Below are 25,237 nucleotides of genomic sequence, written 5' to 3' on the forward strand. Positions count from 1 at the left end.
ATATTAGTTATTTTTTTAATATACGTAATGAAGGATATTAGTTATTTTATCATATAGACTACTAATGAAGAAAAAGGTAAATAATAAATACTTGTGTGTAAGAAAGATGAATTATATAAAGATTCTTTTACTAGCTCAGTGACAAAAAAAAGTTAAATCTTGATCAGATTAAACGTTCACTGGTGAACTTCAATTTCATGAAAAGAAGTATATAAATGGGTAAGAAAGAGAGATTCTATAAAGACGTCAAATTAAAAGGAAGGACATGTGATTTTACTCAGAATTTAACAAAGTCGTGGACCAAAATATCATAATCAAAACTGTGTAATACGTCCAAACCTCATTAATTAATGCGTAGTTTCTTGATCACTAACTCTTGTGAAAAAAGAAAAGAATCTTGTTTACCAAAAATATATTCCAAGTATCATTCATAGGGATAGATAGGGATACTAAACCCAAGACTTGGATTTCCCTAGTTAGTCTGAAATTTACCAACAATTACTTTGAAATATTTTTTTTGTTATAGAGAAGAGAAATGGACAAATGGGTTCATATATATAATCATATGCTAACGTATCAACAGGTTGGAGATTCTTTGCCTGTGCTTGTTGCCTTAACTTATACAAAGATTCTTGCTTCAAAAAAGATTCAAGCTCTTGTTGTGTATATATCCAACGTCACAGTGCTAAAGACGTTTGTGTTCAGAGAGAAGTTTCCATTGAAAGAAGAGATAGACTGAGTATAATGGGTGTCATTATTGCGATTGCAAAACGTTTTGATGCTCTCATTGGGTAGGTTTCAATTTTTGTCTCATATATAGGATAAAAATAAATAAATTAAACTCGATATTTGTTCAAATTTTAACATTATTTTCTTCTTCTTTTTTTTTTTTTGTCTTGTTGCATGCAGGCCTGGAGTCATGCTTCTCTATCCTCTGTAAGTGAATTTAAATCTAAATGCTTTGTTTATAAAAATAACTTCAAAGTAATAACAACTGAATGGATGATGATGATGATGATTAAGGTATGCATCGTTTCGAGCAATAGAGAGTCCAACAATGTTAGATGATCAACAATGGCTAACGTATTGGATCATTTACTCCTTAATAACAATATTCGAGCTATCCGTTTGGAGGATCCTTGCCTGGTAAAATTATATATAATATAACATTCATAATCAATTTTTGTCACGAATTCAGAATAAAAGACTAAAAAATTATTCTCTGTTCTATATTGCATTTTGTAGGCTACCATTTTGGCCATACTTGAAGCTTTTGTTCTGTATGTGGTTGGTGCTACCAATGTTCAGTGGTGCAGCCTACATTTACTCCAATTTCGTTAGACAATACGTCAAGATTGGGATGAATGCTGGGGGAGGAGCTAATTATACAGATGAACAGAGAAGAGTTTTACAGATGATGAGTCTTGATGCTAGAAAATCGGTTCAAGATTATGTTGACCGGTTCGGATGGGATTCTGTTGAGAAAGCAATCAAAGCGGTACACTCACACATTATTATTCTCTTCTACCTCTTATATAATAATAATCAAATACATAAATTTGGGATTATAACTTTATCATATGTGTGTGTTTATAATGTAGGCTGAAAAAGAAACAAGAAGGCATTGAGATGGATCGGAGAGGATCAAGAGAATCACAAAAACATTACTCTTTGGTTTGTATATGTATGGTGTGTAGATTTGTATAGAGCAAAACTTTTATGAAAGTAAAAAAAAAAAAAAAAAAAAGAGAGATGTTTAAACTTTTTTAAACTTGTGTTCTTCTTGATGAGCATATATATATATATATATATTAGTACATTTAGAGAAGCAACCTCTATCGTAAGAAAAGAAAAAAAAAAAGAAATCGGATTCTATTTTGGATGGCTCTGAATTTGATTAGGAGACAAATTCGAATTAAAAACAAGAATACAACACTCTTTGACAAACTAAGATGAAGTCAGAACTCAGTAGTCACTTCACTTCCCTTTATAACCCAAATAGTAGAGAAGAACATTGCTCCTCTCTGCTTTTAGTTATATCACATTAATATGTGTTTTGTTATTTCCTAATTTTATTTATTTTTGTCAACAGCTTTTAAAAAATTTACTTTGTTCGCTCAGATAAGCTAATTCCATTTTATTTAATTTAATTTGTTATAAATTTTTAATCATCAGTCAGATTAGGCCTTAGAATAAACTTTTTGGTTTTAAAGAAAAAAGAAGAAAAAAAATCCAAATTTTAAATTCAGAGAGATCCATGAATGATAAAATTATTAGCCCCAAAGGCCTCTCTCTCTATAGCCACACACACGAAGAAATAAAAATACATAAACTTTACATACCAAAATTTTTTTGATATATGACGTCAGAAATATAATACATTATTTATTAGTTGTTTTAATTTACTGGTAAAAAAAAAAGGAAAATTAGTGGGGAAAATTAAAAAAAAAAATTCCCAAAAACCCCCCTCTTGTCAATAGATTCAAAGCGCATACTCTCTAATTTGACTCAATCTAGGGTTTCTGGGTCACTTTGAAGCTTCTCCCTTAAACCTGGTCTCTTACTCGTCAACCCTCTTCCTCTTCCCTTGTCGCCAAGATTGAAGCTTTGTTTTCAGGTATGAATCCCATCTTAGGTAATTGGGTGTTTGAATTATTCCGACAAACATGTCTTAGACTCTGTCTTCCTTGTGTTGATGTTCTGTTTTGCTTTTTCTCTTATCTGGGTATGATTAATAGATCTCTCCTAGGAATCTTCTTCTTACGGCCATGAATCTGATTCATTCGTTGCTGTGCTGTTTATGAAAACGATGTAGAATATAAAAGTTCACACCTTTTTTTGTTTTTTTTGGCCTCTTATCTATTCGCTTAATGTTCTTGTGGCATGATTTTTATTCTAAAGCAGTTTGTTTTCATCTGTTATGGCTTAATCTCGTTGCATGATTACAGTCGGGTGGTTGTATTACAAAAAATATAGACTTGATTCATGTTGAATAGTGTTTCTATCTCTAACAAAGCTCTTAAACTAGCTCTCTATGGTGTAGTAGAACTTATTGATTTTGAGGAAATGCTCCAGTTGATTATGATTATTGTTGTTCTGCATTTGGGGATGAAGAGATAAAACATTGACTTTACATCTTTTTTTTTTTTCTTGCAATCAGTTCTGGCTTCACAGGATAATTAAGGAATTCAGTAAGAGATAAGTTCATTCTGTGACAACATGGAGTCTAAGAATGAGAATTCTGATGTTTCACACGCCGAGGAGTTCAAAAATCAGGCTAACGAAGCTTTCAAAGGTGTGTATTTTTTTATTAAAAAAGTTTAACAGAATCTTGTGGAATCAGTTTATACTCTTTTTAATGTGATACTCTTTGTTTTTGCTTTGAGTTAAGAACAGCTCACTTAATTTTGTTTGTTGCTTACAGGTCACAAATTCTCCAATGCTATTGATCTATATACAAAAGCTATTGAACTCAACGGTAACAACGCTGTGTATTGGGCAAACCGTGCATTTGCTCACACGAAACTGGAGGAATATGGCAGTGCGATACAGGATGCATCAAAGGCCATTGAAGTTGATTCAAAATACTCTAAGGTATCATTCTGTGACTAGTTGTTTCCTTTTCTTCTTCTCACGTTTATTCAGCCAATTCGCTGATTATCTACTGAATTACAGGGTTATTACAGGCGTGGTGCTGCATATCTTGCCATGGGAAAATTTAAGGACGCCTTGAAGGATTTCCAACAGGTTAATGTTTATTGCTTGAGATCTGATAGTTCTTGTCTTATTTATTCTAACTTTTTGAGTGAGCAGTCCGCTTATGTTGAGAAATGTCAAAATACGAAAGATGAAATGTTGTAGTCGTGTAGCTTGAGTCACCCGAAAAGGTCATAACTTGATTGTTTTGATCTGTGACCAAGTGATAGGAAACTTGATAGTGATCTGTGGAAATCCAGTTTGGTGGTGGACTGTCTTTATTTATTGAGTGAGAGAGATTCGTGTTACAGTATTCCTGACATGGTCTGCTATATGTATTTTAGGTAAAAAGGCTTTCTCCTAATGACCCCGATGCCACAAGAAAGCTAAGAGAATGTGAGAAAGCAGTGATGAAACTCAAATTTGAGGAAGCAATCTCTGTACCAGTCTCTGAAAGGCGTTCAGTAGCTGAGTCCGTTGACTTCCACACAATAGGTATCCATCATCTGCTTGCTTATTTTTCTGTTGTCTTATAGCTTGCAGTGTGTTCTGTCATCCCTGGTTCTCTCGTCTCTCGCCTTTGATTCAGTAGTTGACAAATGGTTGAATGTAGCTTTAGACTAGTAATCATTCTTCTACCTATTGTCACATAATAGGGAACAAACCCAGATCATCGTTCATGCCCACCAAAACGGCTTTAGCAGCAGTTGTTGCAGCAGTAATGGTGGTGGCGGTCCGGGGATTTGCCACAACTGAGATACTCATGGTGTTGGTTTCGGTGGTATTAGGGGCATTTTGGTGGGGTAGCTCTGGTAGTAGTGTCTTTTCTTTGGTTAAATCCTCATCCTAGGATCAATCTGTATCGTTTTTATGCATATCAAAGCCTGGATATGTTTCCTTTCTTGGAGTCTCAGTTGAGAATTGAAAAGTTCAGTGATATTGATGTGAAACCCATCTCAATAGGAGTGGACATCTCACAGACTTACAAATTTCTCCTTTTCTTTTCTGTTAAGATGGCATACCTCTTTTGCTACACTTTAACTCTTGCCAGTAAAATGTGTCAATGGCTTGTAGTTTTTAACATTTCATTATTGAAAACTGATGTTCATTGTTATAGAGGTTTTAATCCTTTATCAATCTTCTAATATTCTGTTCAATTTCATTGTAGAGGTTGAGCCACAGTACTCTGGTGCTCGGATTGAGGGAGAGGAAGTTTCCTTGGATTTTGTGAAAACGATGATGGAAGATTTCAAGAACCAAAAAACATTGCATAAACGGTACATATTTTTTTGGTGGTACTCAACTTACTTAACGCAGTGATCATCTCTTCATGCTTAGTCGGCATTATATTTGTAGGTATGCATATCAGATCGTCTTACAAACCAGACAAATCTTGCTAGCACTGCCGTCTCTTGTCGACATTAGCGTTCCAAATGGCAAACATATCACTGTATGTGGTGATGTGCATGGTCAGGTAAGCTTGGTTTAACTTACTCTCCCAGCATAATTTTTTTTCTCTTAGATGAATCTGCAATCTTTTCAGTTCTCTCGTTACATGTGTAGAAATTTTTAGTAAACTAGTTCCCATACTATATCTGTGGAATTGGATTGTATTGTGAATCTTTCTACTTCTCATATCTTGATTTTGTTGGCTAACCTTCTGCTCCTTTTTCCACTAGCAGGGGCTAGTGTCAGTGTGTTGTATTGTGGTTTTGACACGTGAATGTTTTTTTTGCAGTTCTATGATCTGCTAAATATCTTCGAGCTCAATGGCCTCCCTTCTGAGGAGAATCCATACCTATTCAATGGTGACTTTGTGGACAGAGGTTCATTCTCTGTTGAGATCATCCTCACACTATTTGCTTTCAAGTGCATGTGCCCATCATGTAAGCTCTCTGAACCCTTGCTATAATAATTCTTTGATGTTCAAGTTTTAGTTGCTTTTGCTATCTCTGGCAAGGATTAAATCGTCTACTTTTGTCTGATGGGTTAAAGTTCCCAATCAAATTGTAAGTCGCTATTTACACATATTTGTTGAAAATTTGCAGCCATATATCTAGCCAGAGGAAACCATGAAAGCAAGAGCATGAATAAAATTTATGGTTTTGAGGGCGAGGTTCGATCCAAGTTGAGTGAAAAATTTGTGGATCTCTTTGCTGAAGTTTTCTGTTACCTACCGTTGGCTCATGTTATAAATGGGAAGGTCTTTGTGGTACATGGAGGTCTGTTCAGTGTTGATGGTGTAAAACTGTCAGACATCAGAGCTATCGACCGTTTCTGTGAGCCTCCAGAGGAAGGTATGTTTCATCATTTACATCTTCTGTTAACTTTTTTCTGTAATTGTGTTTTCTGTTTCTCCGTCTAATCATGATAGTGTTCAGGGCTAATGTGTGAACTTCTGTGGAGCGATCCTCAACCTCTCCCTGGAAGAGGCCCAAGCAAGCGAGGGGTTGGTCTATCGTTTGGTGGAGACGTGACAAAGAGGTTTTTGCAAGATAATAATCTAGGTTAGTTGCTGTTTTGGTATTATTTGGGTTTGGTCTCTGGCGCCAATTTAATCTTGAGATTGCTATTAAGTTGGATTTTTATGAATTTCATAGAGTTGTTGGTCCGCTCACATGAAGTAAAAGATGAAGGCTATGAGGTTGAGCATGACGGTAAACTCATCACTGTTTTCTCTGCCCCAAATTACTGTGATCAGGTAACTCAAAACTTCACGTATTCAATTTTGAAACCGCACCGAACTACATGGTTCTTACTTAACATGGAATTTGTATTGTTGTAGATGGGTAATAAGGGGGCTTTCATTCGTTTTGAAGCTCCTGATATGAAGCCAAATATTGTTACATTTTCAGCAGTGGTGAGTGTAGTATACCTCTAGCATTGTTCTTGTGAATGTTTCACGGATTTATTTAGACTCATTTGAAAACTCTCCTGATTCTTTGATATATTGTCACAGCCTCACCCGGATGTGAAGCCAATGGCATATGCAAACAATTTTCTCAGGATGTTCAACTAACCAGCAAAAAGCTTCTTCTACTCAAATGCTATGCTAAAGACTCAAGGACCAGAAGTGTTTCAGAAACATAATGATATAAGTTTTTTTTTCCTTTATCTTCTGCAGTTTTTCATGTTGTTCCATATAAGGGAGCCCATGATAATTAAAGGTACAGTATCCGGATTTGATCGTTTTTTCTTTCTTTTTTCCTTTTTGATAAAGTTGTTCCCTCTTCCTCTTAAGCTTATCGATCAACTTTTGTCCCTTTTGTCTTATGTTGTAAGAGGAGTAATGGATCATTCTTATTTTAGATGAAAATCTTGTGATTTACTCAACAAAAGAGTGACCAAATGACCCCAGAAAACTCTCTGTACTTGATGGTTTCTTGAATCAAAAATCAAAGGATTGTTTCTTAAGCTTCTTCTTGTCTGGTTCTTGTTAGACCTTGGATTCTTTTTTAAGTAGAGTTTGATTCAAATATTCAGGTAAAGACATCAAATAAAGACAGAGAGGTCGACAGTGTAGAGCTCTTGCAACAGTAATTCTCATGTAGATTCAGTTTTGCCCCTTCTCTTATTTGAGTATTGTACAATTTGGTGAGCTGTTTAAATACACAGTCTAAAGAGAAAGCTAATAACACTATTGTTTTCCCCTCTCTACATGAGCGGTTTCAGATTAAATACCTGCAGATTCTCATAAGATTCCCCATGAATTTTGCAGAGAATTTTGACAAAATATGTGCTTTGTGTTGTTTAACAATGACTAACTACCACTGAATCACAGAATCATAAAAAGCCATCCTTTGTACATAAACATAACATGTGGCAATCTGAGGAACTATCATCCATGTGCATACTGAAACCCTGAGGTTTTATAATAATAATAGTATATGATATCGACTATTGTATATCTTATGCATATATAGATACATGAACTAAAATGTGGAGAAAGCAAAAGGAGATGGAAATGGAAGAGTGGTGTCAAATCGTAAAGCACTGATGAAAGGACTGAGGGATCCAGAAAGCATTATTACGTGGATTACATAAAACAGTTACAAAAACACAAAAGCAAAAAAAGTTATTTTCTTGGTGTTTAACAAATTTGACAAGTGTTTTAAGGGAAGTAGAGATTTAGGTTTTATATGATGTTTAGCGTCTAGTACTACTAAACCAGTGACTTTTATGACCATTTTGATTAATATTTGGGGTAGGGAGGCCATGTGATGTGTGGATCATGTTTGAGTTAGATCCGTACGGTAAAATAGTAGGTGTCTGATATTACCCCTCCAGACTCACACAGTCCAGGGCTAAAGATTAGATAGATCATTCACTACATATAATACACACCAGACCACATAAATATCATATACATTGTACATTTTTACAAAACATCTGCTGCATTATTGCCAAGTGTAGTACAATTTCTTAACGTTTGAAAACTTTGACCTTTTTTTCTTTTCTTTTTTTTTGTACTTCTTACAAATTTACGTTTTCTCTATTTTTATACCGTTAACAAAGTATTTTGATTCTTTATATAATCAATCAACAAATCAATAATAATAAGAATAAAAACTGTTACAGTTCTTTTAGTTGGTTTGCACTAAAACAAAACATTGTACGGTTTAACTAAAAAAATAAAATAAAAAGGCAAAGAAAAAAACAAGTCTCTTTGAGTTATTTCCGATGTTTTGTAGTATTAAGGTACATATAACTATGATTTTGTCTGGATCAATTCAAACTATGAATAATAAAACTTCAGAGAAATTTTGAAATAAAAAAATAAGACATGAATAATTGAAGACAGTTAATAGAGAGACATACTATGCCCACCACCTTTCAAGAGCTTTTTCTTATCAAATTTTTATATAAAAACAAATATCTAAAGAGGAAAGATGATTTGAACATACTTGATTGCTTAAAAAAAAAATCGAAACTATTTTTGTGAATAGTCAAGAAGCTATTGTGGGTGATTCTTGAAACAGTTTGGACAACTATTACATTGTGATTGTCATGTGGTGTGCGTTGTCTTTTGAACCAACCATCGAATTGGTCATCTTCTTACATCAAATCTTAACCATGACTTGGTTTTCGTAAACTTGTTTACTTCGAAATTGATGTTTGCTTAGATCTTGATCATTCGTTTTCCGTACTGGCCCGAAGTAGTATCATGTGTATACATATTTAGATTCAAATTATGAATTTTCAAACTAAATCCAGTTGATTGTGAAGATGTCGATCCCTGTCTTACTATTTATGATAGTTACTTAGGTCTCATCTTATTTCCTATATATGAGAAACATCTTCATTTACAATTAGACATACAAATCACTTCCTTTTTTAGTATACATTTTCACATAGACTATGAAAAAATACCACATGGTTAGAATTTAGAAACTAACACCGCAATACATATATATAGTATACAGAGATGGACAGAGACATAAAACAGGAAAACCGCTCACACAGAACCTGAGAGATTCGAGGAGCTAACGTATTCACGAGATAACCCACCAACAAAGACAAGTCCCTTAAAAAAATTGGTTCGAACAAAAGTGTTTGAATAAAGGAAGAAACATGTGTATATGGCCCCCTTTACAAAACCTATCAAGTACTCTTTTTAATTTGTGTCTTCTCTTTTCTCTTCCCAATCTCTCATGTCTTTGAGTCCCTACCTCTTTGTCTCTCACGTCCCCACACGTGTCACTTTCAATCACTTCCATTTATAATTGCATCTCTCTCTCTTTCTCTCTCTCTATCACTCACAGTCTCACACACTCAAAACCTATTCGTATTCTTTACTAGCTTTCTTCTAAGTCTTCACTCTTTTATCATACCTTGTTTAGATTCTGATTGTTCACGTGTCTCTGTCTTGTCTTGTCCCAAATCCTTAAACATTTTCACTTAAACTCGTTGAAAGCTTAAACCCTTTTCCCTAAGTTTCTCTTTTGGGGTTTATGCTCCTCGATGATGATCTAATGTCACTTTTTACGATCTCTCTCTTCTCAAAGATTCTAATTAACATCGCATCTCTCAACTTCTTTGCATTGGAGAAATAAAACTAACCAAATAACTTTTGTGAACTCTCAGTATAATATCCACCAAGAAACACACACACACACTCTTTGTCTCTCTCTCTCTCTCTCCTGTCTCTTACACCAAAACCTATGACGATGAAGAGAGCTTTACCATCTCCTTCCTCACTGCTCTTCTTTCTCCTGATAACATCACTCTTCCTCTGTCAAGGAAACAGAGTCTCTGCCTCAATGCCTCCATCTGAGTCAGAAACTCTCTTCAAGATCATGGAGTCAATGTCGTCTGATCAACAATGGCGTCAGTCTCACCCAAACCCTTGCGCACCTGGCTCATCTTGGCCAGGCATTGAGTGCAAAACCGGTCCAGACCACTTGTCACACGTCTCTCGACTCGATTTCGGCTCTGCTCCAAACCCTTCTTGTAAACCCTCTGCTTCTTTCCCTTCTTCAATCTTCTCTCTCCCTTTTCTTCAATCAGTCTTCTTCTTCAACTGCTTCACTCACTTCCCAACCACAATCATCTTCCCTATAAAGCTCCTCCCTAACTCCACTCTTCAACAGCTTAGCCTCAGATCAAACCCTTCTCTCTCAGCTCAAATCCCTCCACGCATCTCTACTCTCAAATCTTTACAAATCCTCACCCTCTCGCAAAACCGGTTAACCGGAGATATCCCTCCGGCGGTTTTCTCATTGAAAAGCCTCGTACATCTCGATCTCAGCTACAACAAGCTCACTGGTAAGATTCCTCTGCAACTGGGGAACCTCAATAGCCTCGTCGGTTTAGATTTAAGCTACAATTCTCTAACCGGTACAATCCCTCCCACGATCTCGCAACTGAGTATGCTTCAGAAACTCGACCTGAGCTCGAACTCTCTCTTCGGCAAAATCCCTGAAGGAGTAGAAAAGCTTCGTTCTTTATCATTCATGGCGTTAAGCAACAACAAACTCAAAGGAGCTTTCCCAAAAGGAATCTCGAAACTACAGAGTTTACAGTACTTCATAATGGATAACAACCCAATGTCCGTTGCTCTCCCCGTTGAGTTAGGGTTCCTACCTAAACTCCAAGAGCTCCAACTCGAGAATTCAGGATACTCCGGCGTGATCCCAGATAGTTACACCAAGCTGATGAACCTTAGCTCGTTGTCTCTGGCGAACAACAGAGTAACCGGGGAGATCCCATCTGGGTTTGAGTCTTTGCCTCACGTTTTCCATCTGAACCTCAGCAGGAACTTGCTGATCGGCGTCGTGCCGTTCGACTCAAGTTTCTTAAGACGGTTGAGTAAAAATTTGGATTTGAGCGGGAACAGAGGGTTGTGTCTGAAGCCAGAGGATGAGTTCAGTGTCGTTAAGACTGGAGTTGATGTCTGCGGGAAGAATGTTACTAGTGGTGGAGGAGCTGGAACGTTGATGCAGCAACCAAAGAAGAAATCACAAGCTGCTTCTTCTCGGTATCATAAATCTTGTTTCTTCTCAAGTGTTCTGTTTCAGTTTGTTCTGTTTCTGGGGTTACATCAACGATTGGTTCTCTAAGGAGAGATAAACGACAAAAAGAAGAAAAAAAAAAAAACAGAGAATTAAATATTGTTTGTATCAAATCCCTAAAAAAAAGAGATAAGATTAGTGTTTGTTCCCAAAGTAGACGATGATTTCTAGGGAAATAAATTTTATTAGTAGTCGATTTTGATGTGTATTAGAGTTTCCTATTTAAGCAATGTACCTTAATGTTGTTGTTGTTGTTGTTTTTTTTTTTGTTTTTTTAATAATACTGTACTAGTAGGACTAGTATTTTTTGTTTTCAGATTTTTAACATGGATTGTACTAATAAAAAAAAAAAACTTCGAGTCAATTATGAGTTTTAGGTGTAAATATGGATAGTGAACAACTTCACAGCTGTGTGTATAAATACGTGTTTGTATACAAATGGAAAATAACAAATGAAGACAATGTTTTGTTGTTTTCGATTGAGTAAAGTTTATTATAATAGATAGAGAAGAGCATTGAACAAAAAAAATAAGGGAGCAGTTTGGACAAAGAGTGTCCAGTGGTAGTCGAAGAAGAAGTGATAAAACGACACAAACCTGATTCAGTCTGACCATGCAACTAAATTATACTAAGAGCTAGAAAATTACAAGTAATCATTTAAAATTTGGATATCAAACAACCAAACCAAACCATCTTAATTTTGTTTTAAAGCGATTAACTCTCAGCTTCAGCTAACTTAATTTTGTTTTTATACTCACAGTCACAGCTATCATTATGTAGGACCCTATATATCGCAGGGACTCATGGTAGTACTTCACGTTAGGACTCCCTGTGATCGTATCGTATTCGTATCTAATGAGAAAGAAAAGAAATAAAAAGATGATTGATTAAACAAATTTTGGTACATAATAATATTCTTTTGTTTTCTTTATCGTACACATCCTTCGGATGTGATGTGACTAGAATGATAGGTTAAAGTTTTAAACATATTTTAACATGATAAACACCATATATTAGGAGAAACTAGAAGAAAATAAAAAATATATATATATATATATATATATATAATTTGTCAGTCATCTGTCTAAATCCAACTACTTTCTTTTTTCTCAAGCTTTTTCTTACTGCATGCGAATTATATTGCATTACCATTACCTCTCTCACACATTTCCTCTGTCAATTTTTGTTTTGTTTTCCTCTGTCAATTTTTCTTTTTTATAATCTTTTTTTTTTTGTAGATATTTTATAAAATACATATCACTAAAATCTAATTTTCAATATGGCCATGCTTGAATAACTAAAAATACAAGAGATGTAAATTGTGTTATTGTAGATCCTATATAAAAATAGGAGTGAACTTCATTCATGGAGATCTTTCAGATGTACATGTAAAAGTTAACACATTGAAAGAGATATGAGTGAGTGATATTAGTAAATAGTGTGGTGGTCTTCGAATTGTATCAATCAGTAAGAAAAGAAGAAAAACAAGAAGAGTGTAACGTAACGTTCCTTATAATTTCATGTGTTGAAAAACGGAAGGAGGGAAAGAAAGATCTAATCTATCTATCACTCTCAGATTCAGAGCCTCACGTGGGGGAGGAGAACCAACTTTAGAATTCCATTTTTCGGTACGAATGAAACTATTCGACCCATCGCTTTTAACATCTCTTCATTTATTATACCTTTCACTCTCACTTTTCTCACCACCATTAAAAAACCAAAAGCTAGTTAATTAGACCATATATACCCCATCATAAACTTAGTAGAGTAGAGTATAAGATTTAATAGCCTACTACACTAACGTAAATTATACAAAACATTATTATAATATATTTGGCAACTGTTATTTTGTATTTCGGACTACTATTAGTAGATAGAAAGAATTTAACATCCATAAAATCATGAATTGTCTTTTGTACTTGTACGCAATATCATATAGTTCACCATCTTGGTTTAACTTTAGACTATAGTTGTAGTCATTTTTATTGTGATTACAGTAATAGTTGATCGGTCTGTTCTCAAACTAAGAGTAATGAAATTGTTGGTCTGGTACCAATGGTAAATGAGTGAAGAAGCTATAAGGAAATCAAAGGCGAACCGTCTCAACAAAAAAAAAAAAAAGGCCGTAAGAAACACTCTATATACTATTGGGCCGAAAGATGCTTATCCATAAAGCCCAAATTCAGCATTTAGCAAATCGAGGTAAGCAATTGAGACTCTTTTTAAGATAATGCTGATGATAAAGTGTGGGTCCCATATTAATTCAGACAAGATTAGAGATTCAGAGGATCAATCCAAGTTGGGTAGTCTTTCCACCGTTCGATATCAACCGTATCCATTAGATTACATACACGTGGACACTATTCAATACTCCTGCCCTCAGTGGATCGAGACACGTGTTATTGTTATTTAACGAAGAGTAGAAGAAGAAACAAATGGTTTGCTTCTTCGCTCCCTTTCTTCTCTCTTCTTTGAAATTTGATTCTTTTTTGGTTTGAAACCGTTGAGTAATGGAGTTATCAGATAGAGTTAGAGCTCGACTAGCTGTTCTCTCAGCTCATTTGACTGAAGGGAAACAGGATTCTCCGGAGATCGAGCGATATTGCACGTCGGCGGACGCACCCCATGGATCACTTAAGGGAAGCTTGACGATCGTCGACGAACGTACCGGGAAGAAATACAAAGTTCCGGTCTCAGAGGATGGTACTGTTAAAGCCGTTGATCTCAAAAAGGTACTTGTTAACTCTGTTTCTCTAAAACAAAAAGTTTTGTTTTTTGTTGGGTTTGAATTGATGGGATCAAGCGTAATGGACAAAAGTTGTTAAATTTATAAACTTTTTGTTGTTTTGGTATGTTTGCGTGACAGATAGCTACGGGGAAGGAAGATAAGGGGCTTAAATTATACGACCCTGGTTACTTGAACACGGCTCCTGTTCGTTCTTCGATTTCTTACATCGATGGAGATGAAGGTATCCTCCGTTATCGTGGCTACCCTATTGAGGAAATGGCTGACAACAGCACTTTTCTGGAGGTTGCTTATCTTCTCAGTAAGTGGATTGGATAATGTTGTTTCCAGCTTTGCTAACTTAATGTCTTAGTATTGCTGCTTTTATTGCCGTTTTAGAACAAAACTAAGTCACTCATCATATTTGGCTTGTATGTGTATAACCACAATTTCAAGTCTTGGATTGGATCGAATTAGATTCTGATGAAAAGTTTCCTCCTTTATGGCAGTGTATGGGAATCTGCCCTCTGAAAGTCAACTATCTGATTGGGAGTTTGCAGTTTCACAGCACTCAGCTGTGCCACAAGGAGTATTAGTAAGTCTCTCTAGTCCTTGCTATATGAATTTCAGTTTCCATTTATCAATTGTTTCAGTTAACTGTCCTGTGCCTGTTAAACCTACCCTGAGGGTTTTGTGCTCTATGCAAAGCTATCAAACAATATATTTCTCATATCTTACTCGAGTTACTTGATAAATTTTTGTGCAGGATATTATACAGTCCATGCCTCATGATGCACACCCAATGGGAGTTCTTGTGAGTGCAATGAGTGCGCTTTCCATCTTTCATCCTGATGCAAATCCTGCTCTTAGGGTAGGTTTAAGCCTTGTCACTCACTAGTGTAAAGACTTAGCTCTTATGAAATTGTCCGTATAAAAACATGTTGACTGATACTCTATTGGGTGCAGGGCCAGGATATTTACGATTCAAAACAAGTTAGAGATAAACAAATTATTCGCATTATTGGAAAGGTTATTTTTGTTATCAGTGGTTACCTTACTTCTTCCTGCTCTTAGGGTAGGTTCCCGGGAGGTCTGGAAGAAGAAGTCACAATCTATGCAACTAAACTGTTTCAAATTTGCAGGCACCAACAATTGCAGCAGCTGCTTATCTGAGGATGGCAGGGAGGCCTCCTGTTCTTCCTTCAGGCAACCTTTCTTATGCAGAGAATTTCCTCTATATGCTGGATTCCCTGTATGTCTTTCTTCTTGAATTAGTTAGGAACTCAACTTTTGGTTTCATTTTTGGATTATCGCTTGACGCTTCAGAGCACTGGAAGCTTAGTTGTTTATTACTTGTAGCGTGCCATTGACACACTTTTTTTCTATTTCTTACAGGGGAAATAGATCCTACAAACCTAATCCTCGACTGGCTCGGGTTTTAGACATCCTCTTCATACTGCATGCTGAGCATGAAATGAACTGCTCCACTGCTGCTGCTCGACATCTGGCCTCTAGGTACTCTTTAGTTTGACTCTTAGTAACCTGGATAGGAGATATATTGATTAGGAAATGTCTCCTTGTAGCGGTGTTGATGTGTACACTGCTGTTGCTGGAGCTGTGGGAGCGCTTTACGGTCCACTTCATGGTGGTGCAAACGAGGTATGCTAATAATTCTCATGTCATATGTTACATCTTCTGATGTATTTGCATGCTCCATGGTCTTTGAAATTCATGTCTTTGGTTCCATTAGGCTGTGCTTAAAATGTTGGCAGAGATTGGGACTGTTGAAAATATTCCAGAGTTCATCGAGGGTGTGAAGAACAGGTAAACTCAGTTCTTGAAACTATATGCTTCCGTTTACAAGCCTTTTCATTAATATTCTCATTCTCATTGACATCTTAGGAAGAGGAAGATGTCTGGTTTTGGACACCGTGTGTACAAAAACTATGACCCTCGAGCTAAAGTCATCAAGAACCTGGCTGATGAAGTATTTTCCATTGTTGGAAAGGATCCACTAATTGAGGTTCGCTAGTCCGAGGAGTTCAAGCTTATGCTAAAACATGATGCACACCTTTTCTATCTAAGTGTAATTTCTCATGTTCCTTAAGTGAAATGTTTGATTCTTGTGTCTGCAGGTTGCTGTTGCACTTGAGAAGGCAGCTCTCTCTGACGATTATTTTGTCAAGAGAAAGCTTTATCCAAATGTTGATTTCTACTCTGGATTAATATACAGGTAAAAGTTTGAATGCGTTTGCAGTGTTCATCACTTCCTCTCAACTTCATCTAAATATGCAATCTTGGACCACTAAAACAGGGCAATGGGATTTCCACCAGAGTTCTTCACGGTCTTGTTCGCGATTCCTCGCATGGCTGGATACTTGTCGCATTGGAAAGAGTCGTTGGATGATCCTGACACCAAGATCATGAGACCACAACAGGTATAATTAGTCTCTTTACAAGAATAGTAATAGGAAGATGTTTGTTTGGATCAATTTGATTGGGATGTTGAATGTTGCAGGTGTACACGGGCGTGTGGCTGAGGCATTACACACCAGTGAGAGAGAGAATTTTGACGGATGAGTCAAAGGAGTCAGACAAATTGGGTCAAGTCTCGACTTCAAATGCATCAAGAAGACGTTTGGCTGGAACTTCAGTTTAGGCGTAGGCCCTTTTAGGGTCCATACTATATACATCAAACCAGACCGCAAAGAATAAAGAGATTGGATTATCTAGCCAAAAGCTAAGAGAGTCTCCAGTCTTGATTTGATCATACTTTTAAGTGAAGATTTCTCAATCTGTAGACACAATAAAACATATATTTGCTTCAATCCATATTTGAAGGTGTGTTTATTCGCCTTGTTTGCATTCTTATCAGAATGTGTTTATCGTATAAAAAGATTTGCATTCTACAGGGACTTTGTTGTGAAAATTTTTTGGCCAAAGCAACAAGTAGAAACAAAGCATTTAAATTAAATCATTGCAGAAACTTTTGAAGATCTATTGTTACGAAATAGGATATCATCAAGCTACAGAGTTTCAAAATTCGGAATTCTTGAAACTTGGAGCAGCCATGTAAATGATACACTTGAAGGAAAAATGATCTGTAAAAAAAGCTTTATTAGTTAGTTATACATTACATGTTTTTTTGTCTGGAGGAGCAGTTCCAGGAACGCTGCTCATCTTCCTTGGAGGTAGCCTTTGTCCACCAGAAGGAATGCTTCTTGAAATTGGAGGCGAATTTACGGTTAAGCCAATCCTCTTTGGAGCAGAAATACTAGACAAGACATGATCCATCAAACCGATCAAGTTTTGAAGATAAAGAATGTGGATCAATATAGAGACATATAGATACTGAGTTCATATTACCTGAAACTCTTTTGAATCGTGTTCCTTTTAGTTTCAGTAAGATTTCGTCCACCATAAGGAATGCTTCTCGAAGTTGAAGGCGCATTCGCAGATAAGCCAGTCCTCTTTGGAGTAGGAACGCTAGACAAAAAATGATTCATCAAACCAATCAAGTTTGGGGGATAAATATTGTAGATCAATATAAAATAAATAGATGCTGCCGGGGAGATGATACCTGGAACTCTTATGAATCGTGTTCCTTTTAATGGCAGTAAGATTTTTCACTTCTTGACTGTATAATCAAAACCATCGGAAACTTTGAATTCAGAAATAGACTGTTGCTAGAAAGAAACCTTATAAGTAAACCTAGTGATTGTGCATTTTTGAAGTGTACCTCTTCAACACATCTATTTTTGCCTTTTTCATGATGTTGCTCTTCACATGCCCAAGATTGTAACCTGATGCAGTATTACCTGCAACGAATCGTTCAATATTACCATTAGAGTACAAAAACCTGAGAGACGAAACCAATATATATGCATGGAGCCGTTGCATAATGTTTTTTCAAGACCTGACAAGATGCTACAAAATAATCATATAGATTAAAAAGGAGTTACCCCAAAATGGTCTCTTGCTTGGAGGAGCTTTCGAGCAGACTTTAGTTTGTCGACTTTGTTTTCCTGACAAAAATATAATTTTAAACGATTACAAGGGAACGGAAGAAGAACAAATTTTGTCTAAGAACATGCTTCTCATTATTGATCTAACAGCCATAGATGAAAAACACATATTCGTAAAAAGATCATACTTTCATCTTCGTTCTTGTAACGTTGTTTCAGTCGATCAACAACTTCCTTTTCCTTTTCTTGCACGCTTATAACCTTTGCCTGCACGAAACCATATACATATATATCTTATAATTCAACACCACTTATATATGTATCTACATTAAAACCTGAAAAATAAACCAAACCTCATATAAATCCCTCCATTTGAAATTAACTTTATTCCACTTCATCCCCTCAATAGTATCATTCAAGGCCTCTTCACCAAAGTGCTTCTCATAGAATCCCTTCCAAAAATTATCGGTGACTGGACTAAGATCTGTGTCCTAGCAAATACAAAAAAAACAACGAAAAATAATAACTTAAGATGGAGAAACCGTCAAAACATACAAGAGATAAATCGAGCCATATGGTCAGTGAGAAAAAAGCTTCTTACTTGAGTAGAATCTTCAATGTGCTTTAGCTGTTCTAGAGTACAGTGTTGCATAATCTGTTCAAGGAGATGAAAATCAACTCCACCAACATATCCAATGTACTTTACATTATCAATCGCTTTCCTAACGCAAAGATCAACAAGCGATGGTGGTTTCCTGGTATGCCCCTCAAACAACATCGCAGCCTTCCCAAAACCTACAACAAGAAACACACTTTCAATATGGTTTCACAAGGAAACAGCAAGTAGACTATATATATCACTAAGGTACAAGATACAGAAAATTCATCAGTTTATAAGAAACTTGATAAGGACAAAAGTCTGAAACTTTCCTCAAATATAATGTGAAAACGTCATCTAGATAACACAAAAACCTGCTATAATCATTCAAGCAAGTTCCTTTATACCAAAAAAAGGCCATCCAATCATAACTCAAAAGAAGGATCTTCATAAACTGAGCTACAGCTATCCAAATCTAAATTCAAAGGATTTTGATAAACTGAGATGATCCAATCAATCAAATACCTCAAGTAGAATTCACAACTGAATCAATCTATTTCCAAAATCGAAAACACTAGATTAGATGCAGAGGATGAGTTTTACCAATAATAAACCAAATAGAGAGCTGAATCGAAGATTGACCCAGGAAGGAATGAAGAAGACAGATCCAAAGAATCTCTTCGACGATCGAAGAAACCCTTTTTTATCTTCCCTGTAGAATGATGATAGCGGTAAACACAGACGCCGGAGTTTTCTGAGTTTGTTCAATCGTATGTATACCCACCACGACGACGATGATGATGATGATGAAAATTGAAAACAATTGGCTAACGCTATTATTGTAAACGCGCGTTTCAAAATCACGATTGTATGTCTTGGTTTATTTACAAACACGCGCCATCTTCACCGGTTTCACATGACGACGTCGTTTTTTTAATGTACGGTATACATAAAACCGAACCAAATCGAACTAAGTTAACCGAATAATACAACAAGAAGTCAAACTATAGGTTAATAATGCTTATACGTGATCGAACTAAACAAATCAAAATTCAATTACATAGACAGAGATAAAAAGATTTACCACTGATCAAAATTATTTCGGTTTACAGTAAGATTTACCACTGATCAAAAAATTATATATACAATCGAATTTTATTTCGGTTTGATTCATTTCAGTTTGATAACATTTGGTTCGGTTCAGGTTTGGTTTGACTTTGATCTGTTATTAAAAACCGGAATCGAACAAAACGGAAGAGAAACAAACGGACATGACTCACTGAGAGAGCTTTGAAAGATCAAAGTTAAACCAAACCTGAATTAGTAAATTTGTATACATAAAACCGAACCAAATCGAATTAAGTTAACCGAATATTACAAGAAGTCAAACTATAGGTTAATTCTTATATCGAACCAAACAAATTCCAGAATTTAGTTACATAATAAACTAGATTAGGCCCGCGTATTAACGCGGATATAAGAAAAATATGTGAAATTTTAAATTGTATTCAAAATATTAATTATATTTCATTTTAAAAAAAAAAATCGGATTTAGAGTTCACATATTCCATCTTGCAATACAATTTATTTTTATATTATTACATGATAATAAAATTAGATTTTAGTTCTATACACTCAATCCTAATGAGTAACATTTATAATTTTCATATCAAAAAAATATGCATTGTACCAAATTTATACCTTACTTAATATTTTATAATATTCTCAAAAAAAAAAACTGAAAACTAATTTTATCTCATATTTGAAAAAGTAAAACATCTTAAATACATTTGTTTCATATTTTGTAATCTGATAAGTAATAGTTTTACTACTTGTCCAACATTATCGTAAATTAATAAAAAATTCAAGAGAATTTGTTAGAAATACATTTTTTGAGATAACCCTTTTCAAAAATACCATTTTTTAAAAAAATTTATTTTTGCCATCTTTTACACAATTACAATATGTTAAATTAATTTTTAGAATTTTGTTTTAGGTTTGGGTTCTCTATTTTACATTTAGGATATAGATTTTAGGGGATAGAGTTTAGTATTTGGAATTTAGGTTTTAGAATTTAGTCATTTTATATATTAAAAATGATATTTTTGAAAATGGACACATATAAGAGTATTTTTGAAAAGTGACATAAAAAGATGTATTTTTGAAAATGCCCCAAAATTCAAAGACATTACTATGAGAAAATTATTTGTTTATGTAAAGGTGAGTATCGACAATCCTTTTTCTTTTAAGATTAATAATTGACTGTATTATTTATTTAATTATGGTATTATAGTAAATAATTGTATAATTTTCTTAATTCTTTTTCTTATAGAATTAGTAATTTAAAATTAGAATTAGTATTATTTTTATATACATATGTGAACTATCTTTTTATATTTATTAAATTTTTAAAATTTTCAATTTCTCATCATTTACAAATATGTTAAAACAAAGTTTTTGTATAACACATGACAGAATCTTTAATTGTTAAACTGACACATGTCGTGATCACGTGAGTTACTAACTTTGAAAACCAAGGTTTATATAATAACATAATATTGAATACGCTATCAAATCATTCATCGATTGAAAAATTTAAGAAAATTACATTAATTTCTTATTTTGATTATCTTATATTTTTTACATTATGTTAATCACTAATTTTAACACATTAAACTTTTTCATACTTTAATCATTTTCTGTATAAATTTATTTTTACTATATGTTTATAATAAATAATAATTGCAATTAAATTACAAATATTTTCCTTATCAATTGCACATATTTTCCTATTAAAATTAATAATTTAATAGATAATTTTCATATTAGAATTAGTGATATAATAGATTACTTTTTGTTTTATATACTTTCAAAAATATTAACTGTAATTCTTTTTTTTAGGATTTTTTAATTTTCCTATAATTATTAAATAAATTTTATTTTCACATATGTCAAAATATTATCGATATACTTGACACATGTTACGATTATATTTACTAACTTTGAAAACTAAGGTTTATATAATAAGATATACAAATTTACTACTGATAAAAAAATGTTTCTTATGCAATCGATTTTTATTTCGGTTTGATTCGTTTAAGTTTGTTAACATTTGGTTCGGGTCAGGTTTGGTTTGACTTTGATCTGTTTCCCAAAAACTAAAATCGAACCAAACGGACAGGACTCACTGAGAGAGAGAGAGCTTTTAAAAGATTTCATTTGGGCAAAACTCTCTGTTTCAACGAACGGAGAAAAAGGAATCGTTTTTAATGGACGCATTGGGAGGTTGCGGCGGCGCTGGTGGTTTCTGGGGATGGAATGGATTCAATCAGCGGAGAAAGAAGAAACCTTCCGGCGATAAAGGCAAGAAAAGGAATTCTGGATCTTCGGATTCCGTCAACGTGAGCAGAGACGCCGGCGGTTATCGGTTTCCTTTGAAGCAAGCTGTGACGGCCGGCGCACTCGCTTTCACCGGTGACACGATTGCTCAGCTATCTGGGAGATGGAAAAAGAGAACCGCTCTTAAACAATCATCTTCTGAGCTTGACGAGGTTCGTCTCACGAAGTTTCTTAGTAGTATGATTTAGTGATACACCTTAAAAATGAAATTGGATCTTTTGTATAACCAAAAATGTTTGTGAGTATGTTTGATTAGTGTGTAGTGTGTTCAGTCTCTTATTAAGTTATGTTTGATTTGTGTTATTGTTGTTTGGGGTAGTTCATATTTACTCTATTGCATAATGTGTTTTCGTACATTGGTTGGAACTTGGCTTGTGACTAAAGAATTTGTGTTCTTGTTGTTTGGGGTAATTCTTATTTACTCTATTGCACAATGTGTTTTAGTACATTGGTTGGAACTTGGCTTGTGACTAAAGGATTTGTGATTGGATCTTTTTTGCTTAGGGGGAACTGTGGAACATTTTCTCAGAACATGACTGGATTCGTGCCTTGCGGATGAGTTCTTACGGGTTTCTCTTATATGGTCCTGGTTCTTATGCGTGGTATCAATTTCTTGACCATTCTTTGCCTAAACCAACTGCGACAAATCTAGTGCTTAAGGTACTATTACCTCTTAGATTTGTTTTGTTTATTGTACTTAGTTAGAACATGATGTTGTGATATAGTTTTGACTGTTTATACTGATCCCTTGTTTAGGTTCTGCTTAACCAAGTGATCCTCGGCCCATCTGTGATTGCTGTTATATTTGCTTGGAACAACTTGTGGCTGGGAAAGCTCTCTGAGCTCGGAAACAAGTATCAGAAAGATGCTTTTCCAACTCTTCTATATGGTGAGCTACCAATTACAGAGAGTTAAACTTTTACCATTACATAGCATTGTTCGTATATTTACTCTTCTTGGGATTTCTGCAGGATTTCGCTTCTGGGTTCCCGTTAGCATACTTAACTTTTGGTATGGCTCTCTTTCTCTATCATTATATCACTTGCATTTGGAGGGTCTTTATATAGATGTATAATAGGATCAGTGTGGTTCTTGGAATTAGCATTTTACATTGAGGTCTGATCAAAGGTGAAATTTACAGGGTAGTTCCGCTTCAAGCTCGTGTAGCGTTCATGTCCATGGGCTCGGTGTTTTGGAACTTCTACTTATCTTCAACTATGAGCAAGTAGATACATACTATATTTGTATTCTTCAGCCTAGTTTTCAATACCAACCAAAGTAAGTCAATCCCGCAGCTCTTTCTCTACCGTTTCAACTTCGAATTCTAGTTGTCTTGATAGTAATCTGACAGCCCTTCATATGATCTGTTTTGAACTTACGTTGCAGGCCGACGCGGAACCTCATCAAGATGCAGTTTAAAATCTCTGTCAAACTCTCTTAGGACACTACGGTTTTTAAGAGAAAGATAGGTTTCAGATTGTTAAATGTATTTCTGTTTAGAAAGTTTATTGTTGTTGTTATACCTCTATGGCATCTTACAATGACGATTTATAACTGGTTTACAAAAACACCTGCCGTAATTTAAACAAAATAAAAAAGAATATATGTCGCAAATATATATGTTTTGTTAATATCAGAAGATATACATCAATAGGCGAAACTACCGATTTCAATATATATCCCATCTTCTTTTTTTCCTCTTCTTTTTTTGTTTATAAAACCACAAGTAAAATTCTACAATACCTGAATGAATAGTATAACAATGGCAAACCTAGAGAATGACCTAGAAGAGCGTCTGCCCCTGAAAAAACGACTTCGTCGTCGTTTCCATGTAGTAGAGCCACAACAACAAGTAGAAGAAGAAGAACTTGAAGCGAAGCGAGAGCTTCCCGAGAGGTTAAAGAGGAAGATAATGGAGATGGAAGGCACGGAGGAGACATTAATAATGGAAAAGCCATTGACTAAGACCGACGTGGATGGAGGTGAGTCGCGTTTATCTATTCCCATGAGTAAGCTATTGAACCACGATTTTCTGACTTCAGATGAAAAGACAAAGACCTATAAACGAATTAAAAGGGATAGAGAAGGAGGTTTAAGCGTGGAAGTGATCGATCCGAAGTTAAAAGTATGGAAGTTGAAGATAAGAGGAGATTATGATATGGACAAGAAAAAGAAGACGAAGAAGGGTGAGAGCGTGAAGTATCTGTTGGCGTATAAGTGGAATCATGTAGTTAAAGCTAACAGTCTTAGAGAAGGTGATAACTTGCAGCTTTGGTCCTTTAGGTCACAACAAAAGCTATGCCTTGCCCTCGTCTTGCATTAAATTAGGGTTTTGAAACCCTCGTCTTGCCCTCATCTTTGACGGATGTCGTGTGAGAGCTTCTTAGTTGCCTAGGATTTTTTTTTTTTTATCTATAAAAAAATATTTAGCATTATTGGTTTAAATATCTCTAGGTTTTGTTATAAACAGTGTTTGTTGAATGAATATCTTCATCTTTATAACATTTAATTAATAATTTTCTTGTAACAATCGGGACAATTTCCTATATGGCTTGAATCGTACGTAGTACTACTCCGTCGTACTAATTTATTGTGATCAATGAATCATAATCGTACGTAGTACTACTTCGACCACGGAAAACAACCTCTCCGTTGCCAAGTCACCACATTCAGAGAATGCCACCTCATAGATACAGCTGAATCTGTTAAACCCTACTTGTCCTAATAAAAATAGATCAATTTTTGGACAAGTATTTTAAAACCCACGAAATGTAAAGAACCAAGGCTGGAATTTGACTTCGACCTTCAAACTGTTTGATTGTACGGAAAAGATCAAACAAATTCTATAAAATGTTGTTTCTAATCCTAGAATAAAAAATTCAATTAAAGAAAAAAAAGGTTTAAATTAATAAACCATATGGAATGGAAGGCTCTTCTGATACTCACTCATTCATTTCATTGAGTATATATCGCACAATGTGTTACTATGAGACTCGTGGAACAAGATTATGTAAAGTTTAGCTTGCGACGTTTTTCTTGAGTCAGCTACTTGTGGATATGTTGCGGATCCTGGCTAATTTTATATAAACTATTTGCCATATTAGATTGATTTTTTTTTTCTTATTAAAAAACTGATTAGCCCCGATAACCTGGTTTGCTACCTAGTTTTACTATTATTTCTTTTGTCATGACCGGAGAATTCCAAAACAAAAGTCAAACTAGTCTCCTCCTGTCTTACCAAAAAATAAAAACTAGTCTCCTCCTTATTAAGAACCGAGTATTGTGGACGCGTAGATTGACCATCTGCTTTACCATATTAAGTGTAGCTAAAAGAGCACGTATA

General features: G+C 35.0%; 6 protein-coding genes and 1 pseudogene across 9 annotated transcripts; 6 read left to right on the top strand and 1 right to left on the bottom strand.

The window, feature by feature from the left end:
- Positions 1-478: 478 nt before the first annotated feature.
- Positions 479-1,771, top strand: LOC104785083 (HVA22-like protein f). The gene is made up of 5 exons (XM_010510221.3): positions 479-791; positions 910-936; positions 1,024-1,146; positions 1,246-1,498; positions 1,602-1,771. Exons 1-5 carry the CDS (start codon positions 745-747, stop codon positions 1,626-1,628), a joined length of 477 nt encoding a protein of 158 aa, XP_010508523.1. The 5' UTR covers positions 479-744; the 3' UTR covers positions 1,629-1,771.
- A 245-nt stretch (positions 1,772-2,016) lies between these two features.
- LOC104785084 (serine/threonine-protein phosphatase 5) lies at positions 2,017-7,034 on the top strand. 3 transcript variants are annotated; one of them, XM_010510222.3, is made up of 14 exons: positions 2,429-2,617; positions 3,161-3,295; positions 3,425-3,594; positions 3,676-3,747; positions 4,041-4,191; positions 4,353-4,511; positions 4,865-4,973; positions 5,053-5,170; positions 5,435-5,582; positions 5,745-5,993; positions 6,078-6,203; positions 6,297-6,397; positions 6,482-6,556; positions 6,656-7,034. In XM_010510222.3, the coding sequence occupies exons 2-14, from the start codon at positions 3,220-3,222 to the stop codon at positions 6,713-6,715; spliced, it is 1,614 nt and encodes a 537-aa protein (XP_010508524.1). In that variant the 5' UTR covers positions 2,429-2,617; positions 3,161-3,219; the 3' UTR covers positions 6,716-7,034. The 3 variants fall into 3 exon arrangements, with proteins under 3 accessions (XP_010508526.1, XP_010508524.1, XP_010508525.1); XM_010510223.3 differs by having other exon boundaries at positions 2,473-2,617; positions 4,353-4,508; XM_010510224.3 differs by lacking the exon at positions 4,353-4,511 and having other exon boundaries at positions 2,017-2,617.
- A 2,415-nt stretch (positions 7,035-9,449) lies between these two features.
- On the top strand, positions 9,450-11,571 carry LOC104785085 (receptor like protein 29 pseudogene; annotated as a pseudogene). Its single transcript, XR_015556498.1, has one exon. The product of XR_015556498.1 is annotated as a receptor like protein 29 pseudogene (transcript).
- Positions 11,572-13,587: 2,016 nt separating this feature from the next.
- Positions 13,588-16,782, top strand: LOC104785087 (citrate synthase 3, peroxisomal). The gene is made up of 13 exons (XM_010510226.3): positions 13,588-13,939; positions 14,074-14,254; positions 14,442-14,527; positions 14,699-14,803; positions 14,899-14,961; positions 15,075-15,184; positions 15,328-15,447; positions 15,516-15,591; positions 15,683-15,756; positions 15,835-15,955; positions 16,068-16,165; positions 16,247-16,370; positions 16,451-16,782. The coding sequence occupies exons 1-13, from the start codon at positions 13,718-13,720 to the stop codon at positions 16,589-16,591; spliced, it is 1,521 nt and encodes a 506-aa protein (XP_010508528.1). The 5' UTR covers positions 13,588-13,717; the 3' UTR covers positions 16,592-16,782.
- A 100-nt stretch (positions 16,783-16,882) lies between these two features.
- LOC104785088 (uncharacterized) lies at positions 16,883-19,351 on the bottom strand. Its single transcript, XM_010510227.3, has 9 exons — positions 19,099-19,351; positions 18,499-18,692; positions 18,251-18,388; positions 18,086-18,164; positions 17,895-17,957; positions 17,672-17,750; positions 17,513-17,569; positions 17,299-17,418; positions 16,883-17,206 (listed from the first exon to the last, which is right to left on the bottom strand). The coding sequence occupies exons 2-9, from the start codon at positions 18,673-18,675 to the stop codon at positions 17,059-17,061; spliced, it is 861 nt and encodes a 286-aa protein (XP_010508529.1). The 5' UTR covers positions 18,676-18,692; positions 19,099-19,351; the 3' UTR covers positions 16,883-17,058.
- Positions 19,352-21,630: 2,279 nt separating this feature from the next.
- On the top strand, positions 21,631-23,508 carry LOC104785089 (uncharacterized). The gene is made up of 6 exons (XM_010510228.3): positions 21,631-22,046; positions 22,399-22,554; positions 22,651-22,783; positions 22,866-22,905; positions 23,036-23,172; positions 23,281-23,508. Exons 1-5 carry the CDS (start codon positions 21,765-21,767, stop codon positions 23,121-23,123), a joined length of 699 nt encoding a protein of 232 aa, XP_010508530.2. The 5' UTR covers positions 21,631-21,764; the 3' UTR covers positions 23,124-23,172; positions 23,281-23,508.
- Positions 23,509-23,656: 148 nt separating this feature from the next.
- LOC104788804 (B3 domain-containing protein At3g25182-like) lies at positions 23,657-24,217 on the top strand. The gene has a single exon (XM_087452088.1). It carries the CDS (start codon positions 23,657-23,659, stop codon positions 24,215-24,217), a length of 561 nt encoding a protein of 186 aa, XP_087308214.1.
- The last annotated feature ends 1,020 nt before the right edge of the window (positions 24,218-25,237 follow it).

This window comes from Camelina sativa, chromosome 5 (genome assembly GCF_030686135.1).
Source record: "Camelina sativa cultivar CO46 ecotype springtype chromosome 5, ASM3068613v1".
Lineage (NCBI taxonomy): Eukaryota > Viridiplantae > Streptophyta > Magnoliopsida > Brassicales > Brassicaceae > Camelina > Camelina sativa.

What these genes read in the sequence shown, in the direction of transcription:
- LOC104785089 (XM_010510228.3), top strand. Translation starts at nt 21,765, where the DNA reads ATGGACGCATTGGGAGGTTGCGGCGGCGCTGGTGGTTTCTGGGGATGG. An exon ending in CGACAAATCTAGTGCTTAAG is followed by an intron (nt 22,555 to 22,650) that starts GTACTATTACCT and finishes TCCCTTGTTTAG; the next exon opens with GTTCTGCTTAACCAAGTGAT. An exon ending in TTTTCCAACTCTTCTATATG is followed by an intron (nt 22,784 to 22,865) that starts GTGAGCTACCAA and finishes GGATTTCTGCAG; the next exon opens with GATTTCGCTTCTGGGTTCCC.
- LOC104785084 (XM_010510222.3), top strand. Translation starts at nt 3,220, where the DNA reads ATGGAGTCTAAGAATGAGAATTCTGATGTTTCACACGCCGAGGAGTTC. An exon ending in TTGGTGGGGTAGCTCTGGTA is followed by an intron (nt 4,512 to 4,864) that starts GTAGTGTCTTTT and finishes ATTTCATTGTAG; the next exon opens with AGGTTGAGCCACAGTACTCT. An exon ending in TTTGCAAGATAATAATCTAG is followed by an intron (nt 6,204 to 6,296) that starts GTTAGTTGCTGT and finishes TGAATTTCATAG; the next exon opens with AGTTGTTGGTCCGCTCACAT.
- LOC104785087 (XM_010510226.3), top strand. Translation starts at nt 13,718, where the DNA reads ATGGAGTTATCAGATAGAGTTAGAGCTCGACTAGCTGTTCTCTCAGCT. An exon ending in ATGCAAATCCTGCTCTTAGG is followed by an intron (nt 14,804 to 14,898) that starts GTAGGTTTAAGC and finishes TATTGGGTGCAG; the next exon opens with GGCCAGGATATTTACGATTC. An exon ending in GAAAGGATCCACTAATTGAG is followed by an intron (nt 15,956 to 16,067) that starts GTTCGCTAGTCC and finishes TTGTGTCTGCAG; the next exon opens with GTTGCTGTTGCACTTGAGAA.
- LOC104785088 (XM_010510227.3), bottom strand. Translation starts at nt 18,675, where the DNA reads ATGTTGTTTGAGGGGCATACCAGGAAACCACCATCGCTTGTTGATCTT. An exon ending in TTACAAGAACGAAGATGAAA is followed by an intron (nt 17,958 to 18,085) that starts GTATGATCTTTT and finishes TATTTTTGTCAG; the next exon opens with GAAAACAAAGTCGACAAACT. An exon ending in AAAATAGATGTGTTGAAGAG is followed by an intron (nt 17,570 to 17,671) that starts GTACACTTCAAA and finishes TTGATTATACAG; the next exon opens with TCAAGAAGTGAAAAATCTTA.
- LOC104788804 (XM_087452088.1), top strand. Translation starts at nt 23,657, where the DNA reads ATGGCAAACCTAGAGAATGACCTAGAAGAGCGTCTGCCCCTGAAAAAA.
- LOC104785083 (XM_010510221.3), top strand. Translation starts at nt 745, where the DNA reads ATGGGTGTCATTATTGCGATTGCAAAACGTTTTGATGCTCTCATTGG. An exon ending in GTCATGCTTCTCTATCCTCT is followed by an intron (nt 937 to 1,023) that starts GTAAGTGAATTT and finishes ATGATGATTAAG; the next exon opens with GTATGCATCGTTTCGAGCAA. An exon ending in GTTTGGAGGATCCTTGCCTG is followed by an intron (nt 1,147 to 1,245) that starts GTAAAATTATAT and finishes TGCATTTTGTAG; the next exon opens with GCTACCATTTTGGCCATACT.